At 40.6% G+C, this 22353-nt stretch overlaps 1 protein-coding gene across 4 annotated transcripts in view; it reads right to left on the bottom strand.

Moving 5' to 3' along the window:
• Positions 1–22353, bottom strand: part of Dnah9 (dynein axonemal heavy chain 9) — a 331866-nt gene that overhangs the window by 98122 nt on the left and 211391 nt on the right. For 3 of the 4 annotated variants that reach the window (XM_040269453.2, XM_005332884.4, XM_040269458.2), the window contains 4 exons: positions 20539–20681; positions 19302–19463; positions 18868–19101; positions 7195–7455 (listed from right to left, as the gene is read on the bottom strand). In XM_040269453.2, the coding sequence (XP_040125387.2) occupies positions 7195–7455; positions 18868–19101; positions 19302–19463; positions 20539–20681 (800 nt within the window). Of the gene's footprint in view, positions 1–7194; positions 7456–8098; positions 8136–18867; positions 19102–19301; positions 19464–20538; positions 20682–22353 lie in introns of those variants that run through there. The other variant, XM_078042897.1, reaches the window with a different exon arrangement.

Raw genomic sequence — 22353 nt, 5'->3', positions numbered from 1 at the left:
ACATAACTTATACCATCATTCATAAGTTAATCTGAGGCTGTGTCTGTCACTTTTAAGCTGATCACCTTAAGGAGAACCTGAGAAGTTCCTCAGGGAAGAAGTTTGTCTATTATCCTAGCATTCCCCAAATGAATGGATTATAAAATCTATGTGTATGTTAACTTGTTAGGTTAAAAGACAAAGAACAGACTGGGAGAAAATATCACTACACACACACACCAAGGAATTAATAGGAAACATTTGTAAAGAATAACTGTAAATCAATAGCAAAAAGAGAAACAATCTCAAAAGAAATGGGCAAAGAACCTGAACAATTGATGAACCAAAGAAGGTCTAAATATTTGGAAAGATTCTTGGTCTGTTTAGATTGAAACCATGTAAAACTAAAGTATTATTTATAGAGCTTTCTCTGACTTCTGTAGCAAATTACCACAAATGTAGCAATTCAAAACAACCTGGAGTTATTAGTGTGCGGTTCTGGAGGTCAGAAGTCCTACAGTCAAGGTGTTGGCAGGACTGGTTCTTTCTGAAGGCTCTAAGGGTCAATCCATCCCACGTCTCTGCCAGTTACTAGATACTGTCGCTCCTTGGCTCACGGCCCCATAACACTCCAACTTTCCACTCCTTCTATCATCAGTCACCTTCTTTCAACCTTCCGTCTCTCTCTTCTGCAGACCCTGTGAGTACATTTAGAGCCCTCACAATAATCCAGGATAATCTTCCTACCTCACGGCCTTTCACTTAAGTATATCTGCAAAACCATATCTGCCATATACAGTAACATTCCTATATTCTTTGGATTAGGATGTGGCTCTCTAGGGGGAGAGGCATTATTCAGCCTGCCCCTTTGTTCTACCAAACAGTTGTACTTATTTGGCCCAGAGAAATACTTGCACTTATGCAATTAAGGTATATGTACCAAGATATTTGTCTCAGGAGGAAGCCCGACAAGCTCAATGAAAAATGAATGAATACAATACAGTACAATTATAACATGGAATACTACTTGCAATAAATAAACGAGGTTTCAACATAGGTACTCACAAGAAATGACCTTGTTTCAAGAGAGAAAATAAGTTTCCACATATAAGTGAGTTCATGCAACATTTTTCTTTCTGTCTGGCTTATTTCACTTGGCATAATATTCTTCAGGTTTAACCATCTTGTCACAATATAGCAGCATCTCTTTCTTTTTAAAGGCCAAATAGTAATCCATTGTATGTGTTACATTTTCAATTCATCTCTCTCTCTCTCTCTCTCTCTCTCTCTCTCTCTCTCTCTCTCTCTCTCATACACACACACACACACACACACACACACAAATGCCATACCACAAGATAAAGCTGATCGATTTGTTAATTTTCTTGACTATAGTAATTATTCACTATGTATACCGAATCATCATGTTTATACACTAAATATTATACAATAAATAAACAAGAGAAAGTAAGTTGGTAGCATCCATTTGCATTTAAAATATGGTATATTTTATAATGTATATATGGTATGTATGCATTTGTTCAAATGTAAATGCATAGAAAAATTGTTGAACTAGATACACCCAAATTATCTTCTGGGAAAAAACTGGGGCTGGAGTAGAAAATGAGAGTGACTTCATATTTGGCCCTATATAGCCTATACTATTTGAATTATTTTTAACAATAAAAATGCCGTTACATATTATGTGTGTAATAAAAATAAATTTGCTATAAAAATGCATGGGAAATAGAAAATTACAAGTAATTTTGTGGAGGGAGAAAAGGCCATGACATTGCAAGATATACCATTCCTAAACTAAGGCAGGAAAAAAAAAACCATGGGATTTATTTCAGTTTAGCTATAAAAGCAATATAAAACTGCTGAGATGGAGACAGAATGTGCAGAGACGTACTACCCGCCTCTGATTTACAGGTATTCTTTATGTATGAACTAAAAATTTATAGTTAACTTTGAAAATAATGAGCAAACAGGGAAATGGTCCTTAAATACCAACGTTCTGTGAGTGCAGAAGGGTTTGTGGTGTCCTGGAGTCCGTGGGATCATGAAGCAATATGTCCTTATGACATGTTGTACACTCAGGTCCATTCTACTCCATCAAAAAAAAAGAAGTGCTATTTGAGACTCTGTTATGGTCTGGGTACGAGGTGTCCCCAGTGAGCTCCTGGGAAGGCAAAACTATTCCGAGGTACAATGATCACATGATGAGGGCTGTAACCTAATCAGATCATCCTAGTTTGACTGGACACACTGGGTGGCAACTGTAGGCAGGTAGGGCATGGCTGGAGGAGGTAGATCACTGGAAGCATTCCTCTCCCCAACCCCTGCCAATTCTGTTTCCAGACTCCACCATTAAGCCCAGCAGAGTTCCTCTACTGAGCTCTTCCCAGGATATGCTGCCTCACCTGGAGGTCAGAGCAATTCAGTAGACTCTCTATGGACAGAGACCTCTGAAATTGTGAGCCCCAAATAAACTTTCCCTTCTCTAAGCTGTTGTTGTTGGTCATAGTGATCAAAAGCTAACTAAAACAGACTCATTGATAGGTTGCCCACCTGCAGATTGTGAACACTGGCCTACAGTTAAACTTCTTAGTGTTGTCATGGGACTATTAAGGATGGTCGACTCACCCTCAGAACCCTTACCTGGGGACCTCACTTTATATTTATTTATTTATTTATTTAAAATTTTGAGGCAGGGTCTCATTAAGTTGCTCAAGTTGGCCTCAAACTTGAGATCCTCCTGCCTCAGCCTTCCAAAAAGCTGGGGTTACAGATGTGTACCGCTGTGTTTGACTTTCAGGATCCCATTTTTGTACCCACCACTCAGATATACTGCAAAGATTGTTCCTTTCTGGAGTGTTCTTTTCTACTACCGCCATCTAGTAAAATATTCATCCAATAGTAACTGATTAGTTAACTGTGTCTTCTTTATTTCCTACCTGGCCAGGCAGTTAACTCTGCCCTCTTCTTTGCTGTCAAGTCATTGAAAATGTTTAATTTTTATTTCTGTTAGGTAATGCGTTCACAGGTTTGTAAACTCTACTGGAGCTGCAAGTCTTAGAACAAAACACCTCCCCAACTTCAGCTCCCAGAAATCACCCCATAATTTATTCCATGATTACTTCCAGATTTTATGCATTACTGATAAAGAAACAGTTTAGACTGCTGTTAAAAACATTTTAATGTTATCAAGTGACAGTACTCTAGAAAATGAATACTTTATTATTTTTCTGACTTCCTTTCTCTCTCAATGTCTTCCTCAGTTGTAGTTATGTCACAGTTTTAGTTAAGTTAGCACTGAGTAGGATTATAAGTATTGCATCAGGCTACCAGGATCTCAATGCCGAAGGCCAGAAAGGAGATCACAAAAAAACCACAGGCCAATATCTTTAATGAACATAAATGCAAAAGTCCTCCACAAAATACCAATAATCCAAATTCATCAAAAGGATCACTCAACATGATCGAGTGGATGAAAGGATGGTATTTGCAGATTAATATAAATGTGACAGAATGCACTAACAGAATGAAGGACAAAAAAGTACAAATCACATGATCATTTCATCAGATGCAGAAAAAGCATTTACCAAAGTCAACATTCTTTCACGATTAAGACACTCAGCAAATTAGGCGTGGAATGAATTGATTTCAATACAATATATTGAATACAATATATAATAAGTCAAGAGTTAATACACTTAATGGAGAAAAAGTGGAATCCTTTCCTCTATGATTCAGAAGACAAAAATACTCACTCTTGACGCTTCTATTCAACATAGTATTAGAAGTCTTGGGAAGGCAATAAGACAAGACAGAGAAATAAAAGGAATGCAAATAAAAAAGGAAGAAATGAAATTATTGCTGTTTGCTGCTAGCATGATCTTACATAGAGAAGTCCTAAAGTGTCCACTGAAAAAAACCTGTTAGAATCCAAAAACAAATTTAGTCAATTTATAGGATTACAAAATCCACAGTCAGAATTCAGTAGCATCTGGAAATACAATGGGAAAATATAGTCTGTTTAACAAATGGCATGGAAAAACTGGATATCTCTAAGCAGAAGAAGAAAATTAGGCTCCTATATCATACCACCTTAAAAAAAAGTCAACTCAAATAGATTCAAATCTTTAAAATAAGATCTGAGACTATAAATTTCCTACAAGAAAAAATAGGAGAGAAATGTACATTTATTGTTCTGGGCAATGATTTTTTTCAGATCGGACTCCAGAAGCATAGAAAGCAAAAGCACAAGTGGACCAATTGGATCACATTGAAATAAACTTCTAAATAAAAAAAGAAACAACAAAATAAGGAGACATCCAGTGATTGAAAGAAGATATTTGCAATCCAACTGAGGAATATGAAGTCCAAAACAGGTGAGGAACTCCAGAGAAAGAAAATAGTCCAATTAACAAATGGACAGGGTCTTGAGGGGGTGGTTCAATGGTTAGAGCACTTGGTTCATGCCCCAGAATCTCCAAACCAAAACAAAAGACAGAGGGGAAAAGACATGGGCAAAGGACGTGAATAGACATTTCTCAAAAAAGACCAACATGAGTGGCTAAGAGGTACAAGGGGAAAACAAACCACCGCCCCACCCCCCAAAAAAGAAAAGCTCAATGTCACTAATCATCAGGCAGATTGAGTTTAAAGCCACAGTGAGGTATCATCCATACCTATTAGAATGGCTATTATAGAAAAGATGAAAAACAAGTGCTGCTGAGAGTTATGGGCTAAATGGGCAATGACCAAACAGACTCCATTTTACCCTGGGATTCCATACCACGTAAGAAATGCTTCTCCCTTGGGAAAGCCCTGCCTCTGTACTCATTAATGGTCACCTAGCATAGCATACTTGGCAACACAAAATGGCAATTCTTATACAATGTAAAATTGTTCCCTTTGGTTTCCCTTTTTCTTGGGTAATGTACCTTGTCAAGAGATTGATTGTCTAGACCTTAGTAACCATTCTCGAACGTGTACTGAACTAGGGTCATTTTGACCCTCTTCCCTTCTTCTTGCTTGCTGCTATGCCAACCTGGAAAGTCTCTTGAGAAATACCAAGGCACCCATTGCATTATCTCGCTAATTGCTCAATTCAGCTTCTGTACCTGCTTGCTTGCAGCTACGTCAACCTAGATGTGTTTTTTTTTTTTTTGCCTTTAAATATTCTAAAATGCTCAGGCTCTGGGCTGTTCCTTGCCGAGACAGTTATGGGTCCTGCGAGGAGCAGTCACCTACCAGCTGGCTAAATAAAGACTCTTCCATTTGGACAAAACTGGGACTTGGTGTGTTTTCTCAGTGACTTGCCCCACAACAGTGAGGAGACGGAGAACAGGGAGCCCTTGCATACTGTCAGTGGGAATGTAAACCAAAACAGACATCATGGAAAATAGAATTGCCAGATGATCCAGTAATGCTACTTCTGGGTATTTACTCCAGGACTTCAAACCAGTCTGCAAAGAGGTATCTGCATTCCTGGGTTGGTGGCAGCATTTGTTACACTAGATAAGATATGGAATCAACCTCAGGACCCAAGGGTCTATCACTGGATGAATGCTTATAGAAAATGTGATGTGTCAAACTCTCAGGGGGAATACATCTGAGTTTTTTGAGGTCTACTGCATAGTGCGGTGAATATATTTAATAATTAAGTACCATGCATTTTGATACCACTAAGGGAATAAATTTCAAATCCTCTCATAAAAAGTGTTAAGTATTTCAGGTGATGGATATGCTAACTAGCTTGATTCCATCATCCCACATTGAATTAAAAAATTATAACATCACTTCATACCCCATAAATATGGGCAATTATAATTTGTCAATATATAATAAAGACAAATAATAATTAAAAAGATTACTCAGACGGCTCTAATGGGCAAAGACAGCACTGGAGCAAGGGTGGACACAGACTTATGGAGAAGTTGTTAACAGCCCAAGGAAGAGATGATTGATGGTGGCTAGGGCCAAGTGGCAGCGGTAGAGATGATATAAAGCATTCAAATTCTGGATATACTTTGAAATTGATCAAATTTGTTAATAGATTGTACAGGAGTGTGAGATAAAGAGTACATTAATTCCTCTTTTTTTTCTGTGTCACAGGGATCAAGAACTTCAATGACTTGCTGGGCATGGTGCCATATGCCTTACTACTAACAGCTTGGGAGGCTGAGGGAGGAGGATTGAAAGTTTGAGGCCAGCCTCAGCAACTTAGAAAGGCCCTAAACAATTTTGTGAGGTCCTATCTCAAAATACAAAGTAAAAAGGGCTGGAGAGAATGGAGGGAAAAAGGTACTACACTCATATATTGCCGGTGGGACTGCCAATTGGTGCAACCACTATGGAGAGTGGCATGGAGATTCCTCGGAAAACTTGGAATGGAACCACCATTTGACCCAGTTATCTCACACCTCAGTTTATACCCAGAGCACTTAAAATCAGCACACTACAGTGATGTAGCCACATCGATGTTTATAGCAGCTCAACTCGAAATAGCTAAACTATGGAACCAAACTAGGTGTCCTTCAACAGATGAATGGATAAAAAATCAATGTGCTATACATACATAATGTATTTGCTGGTAAATGGATGGAGCCGGAAAATATCATGCTAGGAGAAATAAGCCAATCCCAAGAGAACCAAAGGCCTCGTGTTGTTTTCTGATATGAGGATGCTAAATCACAATACAGGGCTGGGTAGGGAAGAATAGAGGTACTTTGGATTAGACAGAGGGGAGGCTATACCTTATTTCAGACTCATATCTTAAACGTTTAAGAAGAGCCTTAGAAAGCTCTTGTGCCCTATGGTACCCAAAGGTCAAAAGGACCCTGGGTTGCCACACTGGAAGATCTAGGGATTGGATTCTGAAGATGGAAGTTCAAGTCCTGGCTCTAATATTGACACCTGTGACTGTGGGACAGTGAGTGACTTCACGGAGCCTTGGTTTTCTCCTCCGTGAAGTGCTCTTCCATGTTCTGGTTGGTTCTATGATTAACATCTATGGGATTTCTTTGGTAGCTCTTGGACCCCGACACAAGAGTCAGTTAAATGAGTATTTTTTCACTTAGTGAATAAAGCAATAGCATCTGGGGACACCTGGAACTCTGCCCTTGTTCTGTCTCGAGAACACCAGGACACCAGGTGGTCTTTGGCCCTCCCCTGGAGGTGGTCAGGTGTGGCAGGCAGCCCTCCTACCTTGTTGAGGGTGTTGAGGGCGGCCTGGGCGGCCATGAGGGCCGGCTCTGCTTTAGCCAGGTCTTCCTCACAGTCCTTCTGCTTCTGCTTCACCTCCTGCATGATGAGCGCCACCTTCTGCTCCTCCTCGTCTGCGGTGGCTTTCTCTTTGCTCACTTTATCCGTCTCCACACCGACCACTTGGATCAATTTGTCTGCGTCTTCGTTCTTCTGCTTTAGCTCCACTTCCTGGGTGGCCAGCTTGGCTTTCAGATCATCCACCTGCATCAGAGAAGTAAAGAGGCTCAGCAGGGGAGTAAGGCAGGCATGACCTGCAGAACAGAGAGCCAACTCCTGGTGCAAACGAAGGTGCAAAGCTATGTATACTCTGGTGAAACCCGGCTCCCTGATCTAGGAAAGGAACTGGACTCTCTCTCCTCTGTGATGGAATATTCTAAACAACAGGCACTCTGATACTTCCCCTTGATATCTCAATGCTTTAGGCTTCTTCTCACTGATATTGGTATGTCTTTTAAAATTTCATGCACCAAACAACAACAAATTTTTTTTTCTATGGTGCTGGAGACTGAACCCAAGGCCTTGTGCATGCAAAGCAAGCACTCTACCAACTGAGCTATATCCCCAAAGGAAATTTTGCACATAGAAAGTCCTTAATAAATATCAGTTGTTTAATTAAAACTGGCCAATGTGTTGGTATTGGCACCAAAACAGAAGGGTAGTCCAATGGTACAGAATAGAGGACACAGAGACTAACTCATATAACTTCGATTATATTAGACAAAGGTGCCAAGAACATGCATTGGAGAAAAGATAGTCTCTTCAACAAATGGTGCCAGGAAAACTGGAAATCCATATGTAACAAAATGAGATTAAACCCCTGTCTCTCACCATGCACAAAACTTACCTCAAAATGGATCAAGGACTGAAGAATTCAACCAGAGGCCCTGCATCTAATAGAAGAAAAAGTAGGCCCTAATCTCTATCATGTAGGATTAGGCCCCAATTTCCTTAATAAGACTCCTATGACATAAGAATTAAAATCAAGAATCAATAAATGGGATATACTCAAACTAAAAAAGCTTCTCAGCAAAATTAAACAATCTGTTAGGTCAACAGAGAGCCTACATCCTGGGAGCAAATCTTTACCACTCACACATCAGATAGAGCACTAATAACTAGGGTATATAAAGAACCCAAAAAGCTAAACACCAAAAAAAAAAAAAAAAGCAATCAATAAATGGGCCAAGGACCTGAAGAGACTCTTCTCAGAAGATGATGTACAGTCAATCAACAAATACATGAAAAAATGTTCATCATCACTAGCAATTAGAGAAATGCAAATTAAAACCATTCTAAGATTTCATCTCCCTCCAGTCAGGATGAGAGCTATTATGCATACAAATAACAATAAGTGTTGGTGAGGATGTAGGGGGGAAAAATACTCATACACTGCTGGTGGAACTGCAAATTGGTGCAGCCAATATGGAAAGCAGTATGGAGATTTCTTGGAAAATTGGGGATGGACCACCATTTGACCCAGCTTTCCCTCTTCTCGGACTATACCCAAAGGACTTAAAAACAGCATACTACAGGGACACAGCCACATCAGTGTTTATAGCAGCACAATTCACAATAGCTAAACTGTGGAGCCAACCTAGATGCCCTTCAATAGATGAATGGATTAAAAAATGTGGCATATATACACAATGGAATATTACTCAGGAATAAAAGAGAATAAAATCATGGCATTTGCAGGTAAATGGATGGAGTTAGAGAAGATAATGGTAAGTGAAGTTAAAAAAACAAATGCCAAATGTTTTCTCTGATATAAGGAGGCTGATTCATAGTGGGGTGGGGGGGGGAGCATGGGAGGAATAGATTCAGAGGGGTGGGAGGGGAAGGGAGGGGGCATGGGGTAATTAATGATGGTGGAATGTGATGATCATTATTATCCAAAGTACATGTATAAAGACACAAACTGGTATGAATATACTATATATAAAACAAGAGATATGAAAAATTGTGCTCTATATGTGTAATAAGAATTGTAATACATTCTGCTGTCATACATAAATTAAAAAATTTACATAAAAAACTAACCAATGTGGGATTTTCCTAGGATATACAAAAAGGGGGATGTCTATGGTGTTGTCTCAGAGACTAAATATACAGATGAACAATGGCAAGACTGTATAAAAACAGAACTCTGACCCACAACCTTCAGGAAGACTTCAATAATCCTAGAGCAATCAGCCTCAAATGGCTAGGACTTGATTAATAATGGACGACTCCCTTCATTTTTTTTTTCTTTTTTGGTACTGGGGATTAAACTCAGGGGTACTCAACCACTGAGCCACATCCCCAGCCCTATTATGTATTTTATTTAGAGACAGGGTCTCACTGAGTGGCTTAGTGCCTCACTATTGCTGAGGCTGGCTTTGAACTCGTAATCCTCCTGCCTCAGCCTCCCAAGCTACTGTGTCTGGCTCCAACTTCCTTCGTTTTTGACCCTGATTCCAATATAGGGCCAATCAAAACAAAACAAAACAAAACAACAACAAAAACCCCAACACATCTCCCTGACCAGTTATATAGGATACCCACTTCTAGTGAGCTCACCTGTCCCTTCCCTAGCCTGCTCTCAGAGTGCACTAGACATCCTTCTCCTTCCTCACCATCAAGCCCTTCCACTTCTCTGCCTGGTTTTGGCTCTCTGCTAAATACCAGTGATGGTGGCAGATTTCCTGGCCTGTAGCAAGCTCTCCCTGAGTAGCTTGGGTACTTCTCCTGGTTGGTCTTCACTGATTTCCACAATCCTCAATAGAAATAGATGACCAGGTTAAAATAATGTGATAGCAAGAACTCCGGTGGTCCAGGCCACCTGATTCCCCCCATCCAGCTTCTGAAGTCAAATGTCATTTGGAGGCATATGATGAAGTGATGGGAACATCAGTGCTGGCAAACCATCTATTTATCTCATGAGCTGGGAAGAGAGGAATGGTCTTCTGTTTACACTCAAAATCAGCAGTGCGGTGGTTTTCATAATGTTGCTTCCTGGACTAGCATCAGCTTTACATAGGAATTTATTAGTCATGCAAACTCACCCCTAGGCCCTACTCCAGACCTACTGAGCCAGAAATTCTGGAGGTGAGGCAAGGCAATCTGTGTTTTACAGGCCCTGCGGTTGATTCTGATATCCCATGTAGGTTTGAGAATCACTGATGGAGTGTAACGGCCTTTTTCAGATGCACAGGGAACACACAGACCTGTTTATTTCTTGAAAGTCGAAAAGCTATTTGTATTTGCAATATGGCTCATAAACTTTCCATTCCAGAATGACCTCTTGCCTTTTATTTATTTTTTTTTCCTGTGGCCTATTGCACACAACAACCAAAGATTCAGAGCTCCTGGAATAAGTCAAACAGATTCAAAGGCTTTATGATGCAAAATAATCAGGGCGAATATAAAACTGAGGCTTAGACACCACTGATAATTCCCTTTTCATGGCAGATCAAAAGGAAAGAAAAGGAAAGGGGAAAAAAAAAGAACGCTCTTTAATTTTGTGTATTCATGGAAACCGGAGACTTTGTGTTAACCTCAAATAGAGGGTTGCACCCTAGAACTCCTCTTATATTCACATGTTGGAAGGTTAATCTGTTTCCATCTCCCGTTGTTCAGCTGCAGAGAGTTATTTCTACAAGGACAAAGATGCAATTGTAAATCAAAATGATTGAGTTGCATAATCACTCCAGTCAGCAAACACACCAGTAACTTTTTGTTCCTTTTTAAATCTTGGGAGATTTGAGAAAATTGAAGTGTTTTTTTTTTTTTTTGGTTATTGTTGTTTTGTTTTGTTGATTGCAGATATGGCTTGTGACCTCAGCCCCAAGGTAAATAATCCCCTGCACTGTGAATGGGAACTTAATAGCCCTTCAGCTATGACATGGGGCAACATGAGGGTCCTGCCAGTCAGAATTAGGCCACTCCCCTGAAAAATCAGAGAAGGCAGAACACAGATTAGTTTTATGATTCTTTTGCAGTAGAATAGGGAATTGGAACAGATTACTTTAAGCCTTTCTTTTCTCCTTTGCCTTTATTCAAAACACCTGAGTCACACTTTGGATTTCTACCTAATTTAGACACCCCCAAATCTGGATGGTAGATTAAGAGGGACAGTGCCCTGGTCATAGGAGAGACCCTTTCCCTCAGTCCTATTGGCCCCTATGAATTGTGAACATGGGTGGTAAATGGGGGAATTTTGGCCGAGACGGGTGACCATGGGGATGTGGGTGGTCCCTTCTTCAAAGACCAAGCACATGATGACAGAGAGATCAAGCTGCCCAAGGCCTTTCCCCCAGAGTTCCAGCCACCTTGGTAATGATGTGAGGAGAAATCAGAGGAGCTGAGCAGGGGGTGTCAAAGTCGCACATGAGTTGCAACATTGCCCAGGGTGGAAAATCCTGCTGGCTCCTCTGGATGTTTGCGGAGGGAGGGAAAATATCATCATTTGCCAAAGAAGAGGAAGCAGGGTGATCCGCAGCAATGAATAGTGCCCTGTGGATTGGCAGTCTAGAGAATTCTTGTGCTTATTCTGTGTCTCTGTAGTCACTCAGCACTTCCTGATATGAATTGGGATTTCAAGGAAGTTTCTCTTAGGGTACATGTGTTTTTTTTCCTTCCATCTTTGCTACATTGATGGGTCTGATAAAAACTTTGCATCCTATTCTGGCAATATAGTTGAATTTTCATTTTGAAAAACGTGCCCTTCCCAAGACCTTATGATTGCTGGGGAGGACTGATTCCCATTGTCACGAATGGAGGAACCATGTTGTACAGGACATCTTGCAACAAACTAGTTTCAGCTCTGTCCAAATTAACCTCTGTATTTGACTTTTTAGTAGTTTGAAAGAGTTTACCTGCTTTTATTTAAGCAGGCGAACAATGAAGTCAATTGTTTGGTCTAGACCAACTTAAGCTAAATTTTGTTGTCATCAAGAGTCCTGATAACTATTTCATGTATTCTTAAGGTTTTCTCTTTTTCTTTCCCTCTGCTCCTGTTCTTTCCCATCTTTCCTTTCTTCCTTTCATTTTTGTATTTTTCTTTCTTGCTAAATGAATTTTGAATTCTTTCACTTGCACCTCCCCCCAACCCCCCCAAAAAAAACCCCAAGCAAAAACATCATGAATTAATAAATCACTAACTTTAGGTAAATTTGGTGGCATGAGATTATTTGAGAACCCCAAGATAAGCTGAATTTAATTTACACTATATTATACCGCATAAATATGTACAAATATCATGTGTCAATCAAAAAAAATTGAATTTAAGAAAAAGCATTCAGATTGACAGACGTGTGGGTTAAATCCTATATGCAGGGAATCGGCCATAGCCTTAAGGCCTTTTGTGAACATTTCTTCAACCAACAGTCTCCTCTTCCTCATGAATATGCCTGAATTTTACATAGAAATGATGATCACAGTGGTTTCTGGACAGTGCCAGGGAGGGACAAAGGCACCCAAGTCAGGTTGAGGGCTCTGAATATGCCAGACCACAATTTGCACCAATCATGAAGCCTGAAGTTAAAGTTGATGCAAAGACAGAAGATGATGATACCTAAGGATCTTGCAAGGCCAGCCTACCTTCATGAGAGCCAATGAAATCTGGTAGGTCACACCATGATGTTTATCAGTTGCTTCTTGAAACCTCACACTACCACAGAGAGGAGAAGATACAAAGATCCTTGAAAGAAAAACATTTTGAGGTAGAGTTTGAACTATGAACTGACTGCCCTCCAAGAAGTTTTTAACCTGTTCCAATACGATAAGAAGATACTTGATGCTGGATAACTTATAAAACAAAGAGGTTTATTTGGCTCACGATTCTGGTGGCTGAAGGGTCCAAGAAGTATGCATCAATGTTTTGGTGATGAGGGTGCCCTAGCTTCATCACAAGATGGCAGAAAAGTGGAAAGCAAAGTGGCTGTGTGTAGAAGAGGCTAAATATATGCAATGGCTTCACTTTATAACAATTCACTCTTTCTGGAGCTAAGTAACTCTGCAAGACCATTCATCCTTTCCAGGACTCGTGACCCCAGGACCTAATTACCTTGTATTAGACCCCACCTCTAAAGTTTCCACTACCTCAGCATCACCAGGATGAGGACAAAGCCTCCACTTATGAGCCCTTGGGAAACCCCCAAACATACCCAAGTCACAGCTCCTGAAATGACTCGTCATGCTGAAATGCAAGATTTCTGCTCTTCAATAATCAAGATGACGCAGAACTAAAGTCAAATTCAGTTATGCTGAATATGAAGCTACATTTGTGATCAACTCTAAGTATGATCATACGGTAAGGCTAAAGATGATAAGCTTTGGATTATCACAAATGGTTGATTTTTGTCACTCGGATCACAAGCATTACTACTTTGGCTACAACTAAGATGGCTAAATAAAATTATATCCTGAGCCATTTAGCCTGCTCCCACTAGATGATCAGTATTGGAAACTGTCATAGTCAGGCAACAGGAGTCTAATGACAACATGATTCAAGTCATTATCCTTATGTTGGTTATGATAGTACACATTTGTCTTTTTCTACCATAGAAACGGTTACAGATGAACAGTTTACTCCAGAGTTAGGAACCCCAAATGCCATTTTTAACTAGAAGAATCATCATTATAACCATCAATAGGTATTTATGGGATCTATTCCATGCGTACATTACTGCCCCAAACCACCCTCCACTTCCACTCTCTGCACTTGTAGGCGATTTGAGAGCTGCTCATTTGCTAATTTGTTTATCCAGCCATCATCCAATGACCTACCCATTTAGCTACTAACTTACAGAACACCTGCTATGTGCTGGTCTCTGAATGGATCCTGGTATTCTTCTTTGAAGAACTGATAACAGCATAGCATGATATATGCAGGAGAAAGAGAAGTCAAGGAAGAAACCTCAGAGAAGGAAATTCATAATGGCTTGGAGATTAGAAAAAGATTGGGGGAGTGGGTGGGTAGCAAAATGGTTTAGGTCTTGGCAGGGATGAGGTGACAAGGTGAAGGCACAAGGAAAGGAGTTTTGAGGGAGTCACAAAGAGCACCTATGAACTCCAGAGTTCAGTGTGGAGAAGGGAAAGGATGGAACAATATGCAAAGGTAGCACTGATCAAGAGCACCGCTCATTCATTTGTTCAACAAATGTAAAATGAGTGCTCTCTCTGTGCGGGCACTCTTAGGCACTGGGATTATATGGGTGAACAGAACAGACAAGGATCTTGTCATTACAGACCCTAGAGCCAAAGGGTGGAGATAGATAACAAACAATAAATGCAACTCATGAAGTCCATGATAGAGTATGTTAGATGGGTGTGTGTGCTATAGCAAGGAAACTAAGGGAAAGGTTGTGATTTAAAATGGGGTCATCGGGATAGGACTCATTGAAGAGGTGGCATTGGGCAAAGAACTGAGCGTTGGTGATGTTAGAGGGGAGATGTCCAGGGAGAGGGATAAGGCCAGTGCAAAGGCCTAGTGTCTGAGCAGACAGCAAAGGGAAAGTCTGATGGAGACAGAGGCCACAGGTACGGGGTGGTAGGAGATGAGGTCTGAGAGTCATAGGTAGAGTCACATCTAGAGAGGAGCTCAGTCCCCTGGAGAGAGTTAGCATTAGGTTTTACATAGACGCATGACATGATCTCATTTATGTGTTAAATCAATCAACTCTGCCGGCTCAACTTGATGATAGACTATAGAAGGACCAAAGTAGGAGCAGATCCATGAGTTTGAAGGGTGTTATAGCTACCCAGGTAAACTAGGGCCAGTGGCTCTGACAGTGAGGGTGTGGGTACAGAGATTTGGGGGTGTACTTTTAAGTTACAGCCCCCAAACTTCTTATGGTTTAGGTGTGCATATAAGAGGAAAAGAGCAATAAGAAGCATCAAGGATGACCCTAAGGATTTTGTCCTGCGTGGAGGATGCCGCAAGTTGTGGGTAAGGCAGCTTTGGAGTCAGGGAGAGACTGAGTGTTCGGCCTATTGAAATAATCCTGTTAATAAGTGTCTAAATGAAGACATTGAAAATAGGGATACAGAAACAGAAGGATGGGCATATTTCAGAGATCTTTAGAAACACATAAGACTTTTTTTTTTTGATTTTGGGGTTTGAACCCAGGGTGCTTTACCACTGAGCCACAGCCCTTTTTATTTTTTATTTTGAGATAGGGTCTTCCTAGGTTACTTAAGGTCTCACTAAGTTGCATAAGCTGACAGCTGGTTTTGAACTTGTGATCCTCCTGTGTCAGCCTCCCGAGCTGCAGGGATTCCAGGTGTGTGTCACTGTGCCTGGCTAAGACTGGTTCGTTCTTAAATGTTTAAGTGACAGAGTCTAGGATAATTCCCAGGTTTCTGGCCTAGGTAACTGGGTAGCCAGAAGTATCACTCATTAAAGTACAGACGGAAAAGATGGCCTTTGTGGTGTCTGATACTGAACTTAATGCCAGGACATGGGAGAACAGAGCTCGATTCACCTAACAATATCACCAGTCTTCTTCTTATTAAATAGAGGTCATCTAAAACAGGAACACAGACCTGTGTGCCTTCATCATTGTCTGCTCAAGGACCCTGCATCTGCACAAAACAGATTACTGCTCTAGAGAGGGTCAGAGTGTCTCCCGTCCCTTGCTCCCTGGCCGCCATTCTTTACACACACCAACCAGCAATTCCTAGAGGATAAATGGGCAGGAAGTAGAGCAGGGAACGGCTGGTAGAAATGCAGAATGTTCTAGGAGCATTGAAGGTATGAGGAGACAAAGGAAGGGGAAGAGGTGGGCGATGTTGAAACCATCTGATAGTACTGCATTCTAGAATTGTGTTCTATAAATTCAGAGACTGAGAGGAACAGAAGGTGACTGATGAACAAGATGCTGCCTTTCCATAGCAAAGGTGAACAATCAGGTAAATTTTGAGGTCATGACACAAATGGAAAAGGAGTAATATCGTAGGATAATTTGCATATGCCATTTGCTATTGGACATGGAATATGAAAGGATCTCACCTTGCCTGAAGGTAAATAAAGAAAAAAATTATCTGTACAACAATGCAGAGCAGAGAAAGAAAGCAATAACATCCAGAAGATGGAAAATCGACACCGTTTTGAAAATGGTCCATTATCAGACCTAGAAAACAATTATGGCGGAAACCGTTTGGCGTCATCTGTAGAATGGTTCTGTGAAAGAGTTTCAGGAAAAGAGAAATTAAAAAGCAATAGGGTATGCCATTTGCTTTTTAACCAAAAAGCAGAAAGGATGAGATGTGGAAGAGCTGTTAGGAAATTAAAAATGCAATGGCGTGATTAAAGTCTTCACTGCAAAGTACAGGAGGCAGAGAAGCACTGCATACCATTAAATCAGTATTGTTGAAGATAAACTTGAAAAGCTGCCCTAGAACACAAAGAAAAAGGCCAAAGGGATGGAAATAATGAGCAAGAACATAACGGATAAAGGGAACAGGGGAATCATTCAGCAAACCAGTGCTCCTAGAGGAGAGGCCAGACCAGATGGACAAAGTCAGATAACAGAAGAGGGCTTTCCTCAGTCCCAGATGGTGTAGGGATCACAGGGGCCCATTTCACCCTGCTAAATGAACTCAGATCCTTTAGGCAGATTATGTTTCTGAATCAAGAAACTGAAGTAGATGAAAATCAGTATGGAGGCTCCTCAAAAGGCTAGGCCTGGAACCACCACATGACCCAGCCGTACCACTCCTCGGTATTTCCCCTGAAGAATTAAAGTCATTATACCATAGAGATACATGCACACCCATGTTTATAACAGTACAATTCACAACAGCCAAACTATGGAACCACCCTAGGTGTCCATCAACAGATGGATAGATAAAGAAAACGTGTTATATATACACCATAGAGTTTTATTCAACCATAAAGAAAAATAAAATGATGTCATTTTTCAGAAAAACGAATGGAACTCGAGACCATTATTGTCAGGTAAAATAAGCCAAACTCAGAAGGTCAAGGGTTGCATGTTCTCTCTCATATGTGGAAGCTAGCAAGGAGAAAGGAAAAAAAAGAGGGGGATAGATCTCTTAAAAAAAAATCAAAGAAAAACCGGTAGAAGAAAAGGACCAAGGGTGGGGTTTGGAAGTGCTGGGAAGTGATACTGGACACATTATAGGGTTATATTGTTATTGTGTGCATGTACAAATATGTAGCAACAAATCTCATCAGTGCATATAACTATAATGCACAAAAAATGTGGAACAGATAAAGAAGGGGAGGAGGAGGGACAAGTCAAAAGAGTAATTCCAAAGACAAAATTCTATGTTTTAAAAAATATTTTTAATTGTCAACAGACATCATTTATTTATTTATTTATTTATTTATTTACCGAGAATCAAACTCAGTGCCTTACACATGCTAGGCAAGTGCTCTACCGTTGAGCTACAACCTCAGCCCCCAAAGGCAAAATTCTGAGACCAAAAAAAAAAAAAAAAAAAAGGCTTAGATATCCACAGGAACATGTGACCTCTAGGAACTAAGTTGATCACGATTTCATCACCTGAACGAGGGCTGTCTCTGCTGCCGGTAAGCAGAGAAGAAAAAGGGGCCATCAATTGATCAGTGATCCTCAGGGGGCCAAGACAGGGGCAGAGCTGGTGCCAGAGCGATCCCCGATTCTCAAGGGCAGAAGAGCAGGTTGAAACAGACCTGTTCCACTTTTCAGGAGTTAAGTAGAAAAAACTAACAAGGGCCGGAGGACAGGGCCTTCTTAGGGTGGCCAACAACTTGGAGACATCAGAAGAAATGCCTGAAATGAGGCAGAAGTTAAGAAGTGGGTCCCAATGGCTCTTTGACAGATAACACAGGAAGAAAAGAATCAAAACTGCTATAACCCTGAGACTGCTTTCTCCACCATTCATTTCCTTTCATTCTAAGGATGGAAGGAGCTACGGTCTGTGTGTGGATTTTCTTTCAAAGGTTCATGTGCTGGAAGCCATGTCCCTGGTGTGATGATGGATGGAATCATTAAGAGGTGAGGCCTGGAAGAAGGCAACTAGGTGACAGGGACTCCACCCTCATAAATAGGTTAATGCCATCTCTCAGCAGTAGGTCTGATTTCATGGGACTGGATTAGTTCACATGAGAAAGAGTTGTCATAAAGATACTTGGCGTAAATACTGATCTCCTCTTCTGTAGGTAGGCAACACACACCTCTTCTGTATGTGCTCCCACCAACCACCATCAGATTCTGGTGCCATGAACTTGAATATTCAGAATTGTTAGCCAAATAAATCTCTTATCTTTATAAAACACACCACCTCAGGTGTTTTGCTATAGCAACACAAAACAGACTAAGGCAGGAGGGAAGTGAATTGGAGAGAAAAGGAAAGTGGAGGAAAAGGAGAAGATTGCAAAGAGGAAAAGAGAAGAGGTGGCTCAGGGTATGCCAGCATCAGAGGGGGCAGACCTGATATGAAAGTACGGACATGTGTCTCTGTTGGGGGAGGTCAGCCTTAACTTTTGGCACTGTTTCTGCTGCATACCCTTGGAAAATGATAAATGTTTTCCAGATCTTGATTGCAATCCCTCCATTGTGCTGGTTTGGGACCATTTCTATTCCTCTAAGTCCTCTGCAGGCAGGAGAGAAGGACATGACTCACCTGGGCAGAGGTGCTATGAAGCTTCAGAAGCCCATTCTCGAGTCGCTCCATTTTTGACTTTAGCTCTTTTCCGTTCCTGCACAACAAGCTCTGGTAGAGCCTGATAAACTCCAGGAAGGATTTGGGAGTTGTGTAGTTGTAGCGCTGCTCATTGCTCAGGTAAGACTTGGAGGTTTGGTTGACGCTCGCGTGGACGAAGGCCATGAACTTGCTAATGGACTGCTTGACTGTGGGCTAAAAAATCACACAGCAGGAATAAGGAGATCACTTTGCCATGAAGCTCGAAGGAGACAGCCCACCCCAGTTCTTCCTTCACCACATGGAAAATTGTGTCCCAATTTCATTCTATCTGAGCTTGAACTTTGACCCTGACCTCTGGACGTGGAATCCTCTGTGCCCTGAGATGAGGAGTGTCTCCTTCCCCCCCCTCTCACCTCAATGCTCTCCGTGTCCTGCAAGAAGCGGAGGCTGACCGACTCCAGGGCTTGCTGAGGCCACTCATGGAACCAGTCGATGGCCGTGCAGTTCACAATGGCTGGGAACTTCCTGCTGCGGACCCTCAGCTTGTTCCCCACGGGGGAGAAACAGAGAGTCACCTGAGAAGTCAGAAGGATGGAGAGAGCAAAGAAAGGTACCAGAGAAACACAGAGAAGGAGACATGACAGAATGACAGTCGTCAAGAAGACAAGCAATAATAAATGCTGGAGAAAGAGGAACACTTTTATACCATCAGTGGAATCATAAGTTAGTACAACCACTATGGAAATCAGTATCGAGGCTCCTTCAAAGACTGGGCATGGAACCGCTGCCATCTGACCCAGCCATACCACTCCTCTGTATTTACCCTATAGAATTAAAGCCACCTTACTCCATTGACACATGCAGAGCCAACAGCAGCCCAATTCACAGTAGTGAAACTCTGGAGCCAGCCTAGGTGTCTATCAATGGGTGAATGGATGAAGAAAATGTAACTATTGTTATATATGGGAGTTTTATTCAGCCATAAATAAAAATAAAATGATGGCATCTTCAGGAAAATGGATGGAACCAGAAACCATCATGGGAAGCAAAATAAGTCAAACTCAGAAGGTTAGGGTCGTATGTTTTCTCCCATATATGGAAGCTAGAGAGGAAAAGAAAAGGAAGGTGAGGGTAGATCTCCTAAAAATTGAAGGGAGATCAGTAGAGAAAAGGGACTGCAGGGCGGGGGATGTGGAGGCACGGAGGAAATGCTGGGGAAGGATACTGGGCCAAATCATATTGGCATGATGTGTGCATATGCAAATGTGTAACAAAAGGTACCATCCATCTGTACAACTATAATGCATCAATAAAAAAAAATGAGGTGGGGGGAGAAGCAGACATGGCTTTGGACTCCTGATCTTCCAGGGAATTGTGAAGCACATCTAACAGAGACCAGATCCATATACACTAGCCAGCTTTCCTAGCAAGAGATCAAGAAATGCTGGAACCACATTATGTAAGAGAGGGCACAGTCCATAAAGCAGATGAGAAAGTCATCTTTCCAGTGGTGCTCAGGCTGACAAGGGCACGGAGCTCTCACCCCTACCCTCAAGAAAATCAGTAAGGATGGCCATGTCCAAAAACATCAGTAGACTCCCATGAACCATTTCTGGTCCCTGTCTACCCAGTGGGTCAATCTTTCTTTACCTTCAGCTGCCGTCGGACTCGATCTATGAAGAACTTCCAGCAATTGTCCCTGTTGTCAACCAGACCTTGGCTCCTGACTTCATTCCGCACGTTGTTTATGATGTTCTCAACTTCATCATCTGAGTAGAGATCTGGGATCTCTCCTGGGAATCAACAGAGGGCAGATGGGCAGCTTTGGCATCTTGCTAAATGATGCAATCAGACATGGACGGTTATCTTGCCTTGGAGCCCGGGTCTCTTGGTGTTTACACCAGGTTCCACCTCTCTTGCTGGTGAGCTGGAGAGACACCAGGAATGCACCAGACCCAGGATAGGGGAGTGTCTAGCAATGGATGGGGCAGGGAGGAGGAGGGCATTGGCATTGGTATAGGGCATTGTTCCGGCATTGACAATTGGTAGCATTTCAATGGACTTTTCTTCTTTCACGTAAAACACTTAATAACTACTGTATTGTTGGCCCTTCTGGAAATTGTGTTCTTAAAGAGCTTAACATTCGCCCGGAGATATAAAATTTATTTAGCTTTAAGATAGTGGGTGAAAAGAGCCATAAGAAACATATATTGTAAATTCATATATTTCAGAAGAGTGAACTATCACTTTCTATAAGAAAGAAGGGGGAGAAAGCAGTGGTGGTTTCATGGAATTTGGTATAAAATAAATATGATTCCTAAAACCCATGGGAAAAAAGATGAACTATTTAATAATTCAATATGTAGTATTAAGGAAACAGAACTAAAAAATCATGGTTGGGTTCTTATTTTACATTGTATGCTAAGGTAAATTTAAATGGGTCATTGATTTAACTATCAGGAAAAAAAAATCCCCATAAAAACAAAAAAGAAAATATTCTCATAACCTCTGAGTGGGGAAGGACTTTCTAACTATAACTCAACTAATTTGTTTTAGCAGAAAGATAAATTTGATGCATAAAATTTGATAAATTTGGCAACACAAATTTTTTTTTTACATTCATGGTTGAAATACCATAGGCAAAGAATAACAATAACTACAAAGGAAAAATTAAGAAAAATACAAGGAAAAATCAAGAAAATATATGTTAATTTAGATTATTGTCAAATGATTAATCTCTTTAATATGTAAAAAATTATCTACAAATAAAATTAGAAAATCAATAGAATGATAGAATGAAGAATATGGAAAGGGAGTTTAGGGTAAAGGAAATGAAAATGTCTCTTGGACATATGAATAGAGGTCTAACTTTACTTGTAACCATGGAAATGCATATCCAAACTGCTTAATTACTTTTAAGCTTATATAAATTAGGATGTCAAACATGAATAGACACTCAGCCTCATAATAATAGAAATGTACATCAAAACAACCCTAATTATTATTTTTTACCAGATGGGCAAAATTCTGAAAGTTAAATAAAACACTGTATTAATGAGGTAGCATATGAGAATAAAATTATATGCTCGATCTCACTAATAAATAAAAATTTAAGAAATTCTAACTATTGTATAAAAGTCAATATATGGTGACTAAGTCCAGCTTATCCTGGAAATGTGAAGTTAGCAAATACTAAAAAAAAATCTATGAAATAGTTCACTGTTAATAGATTAAGGAAGTAAAACTGTGTAACTACTGAAATAGATACACTGTTAGAAAACTAGCAATAAAGATATTTCTCTTAATTTGATAATAGATATCAACCCCAGCCCAAAACAAACATCCTAGTAGTAAAATACTTAACATTCCCTTTTAAATCAAGAACAAGACAAATACAATCACTATCTTGTTTTCTGTTTAACATTATAATAGGAGGTCTTAAACTGCAAAAAGTTGAGAAAAAGA

Source organism: Ictidomys tridecemlineatus, chromosome 3, assembly GCF_052094955.1.
Source record: "Ictidomys tridecemlineatus isolate mIctTri1 chromosome 3, mIctTri1.hap1, whole genome shotgun sequence".
Taxonomy (NCBI): Eukaryota; Metazoa; Chordata; class Mammalia; order Rodentia; family Sciuridae; genus Ictidomys; species Ictidomys tridecemlineatus.
This window is presented reverse-complemented; position numbering and strand designations above follow the sequence as displayed.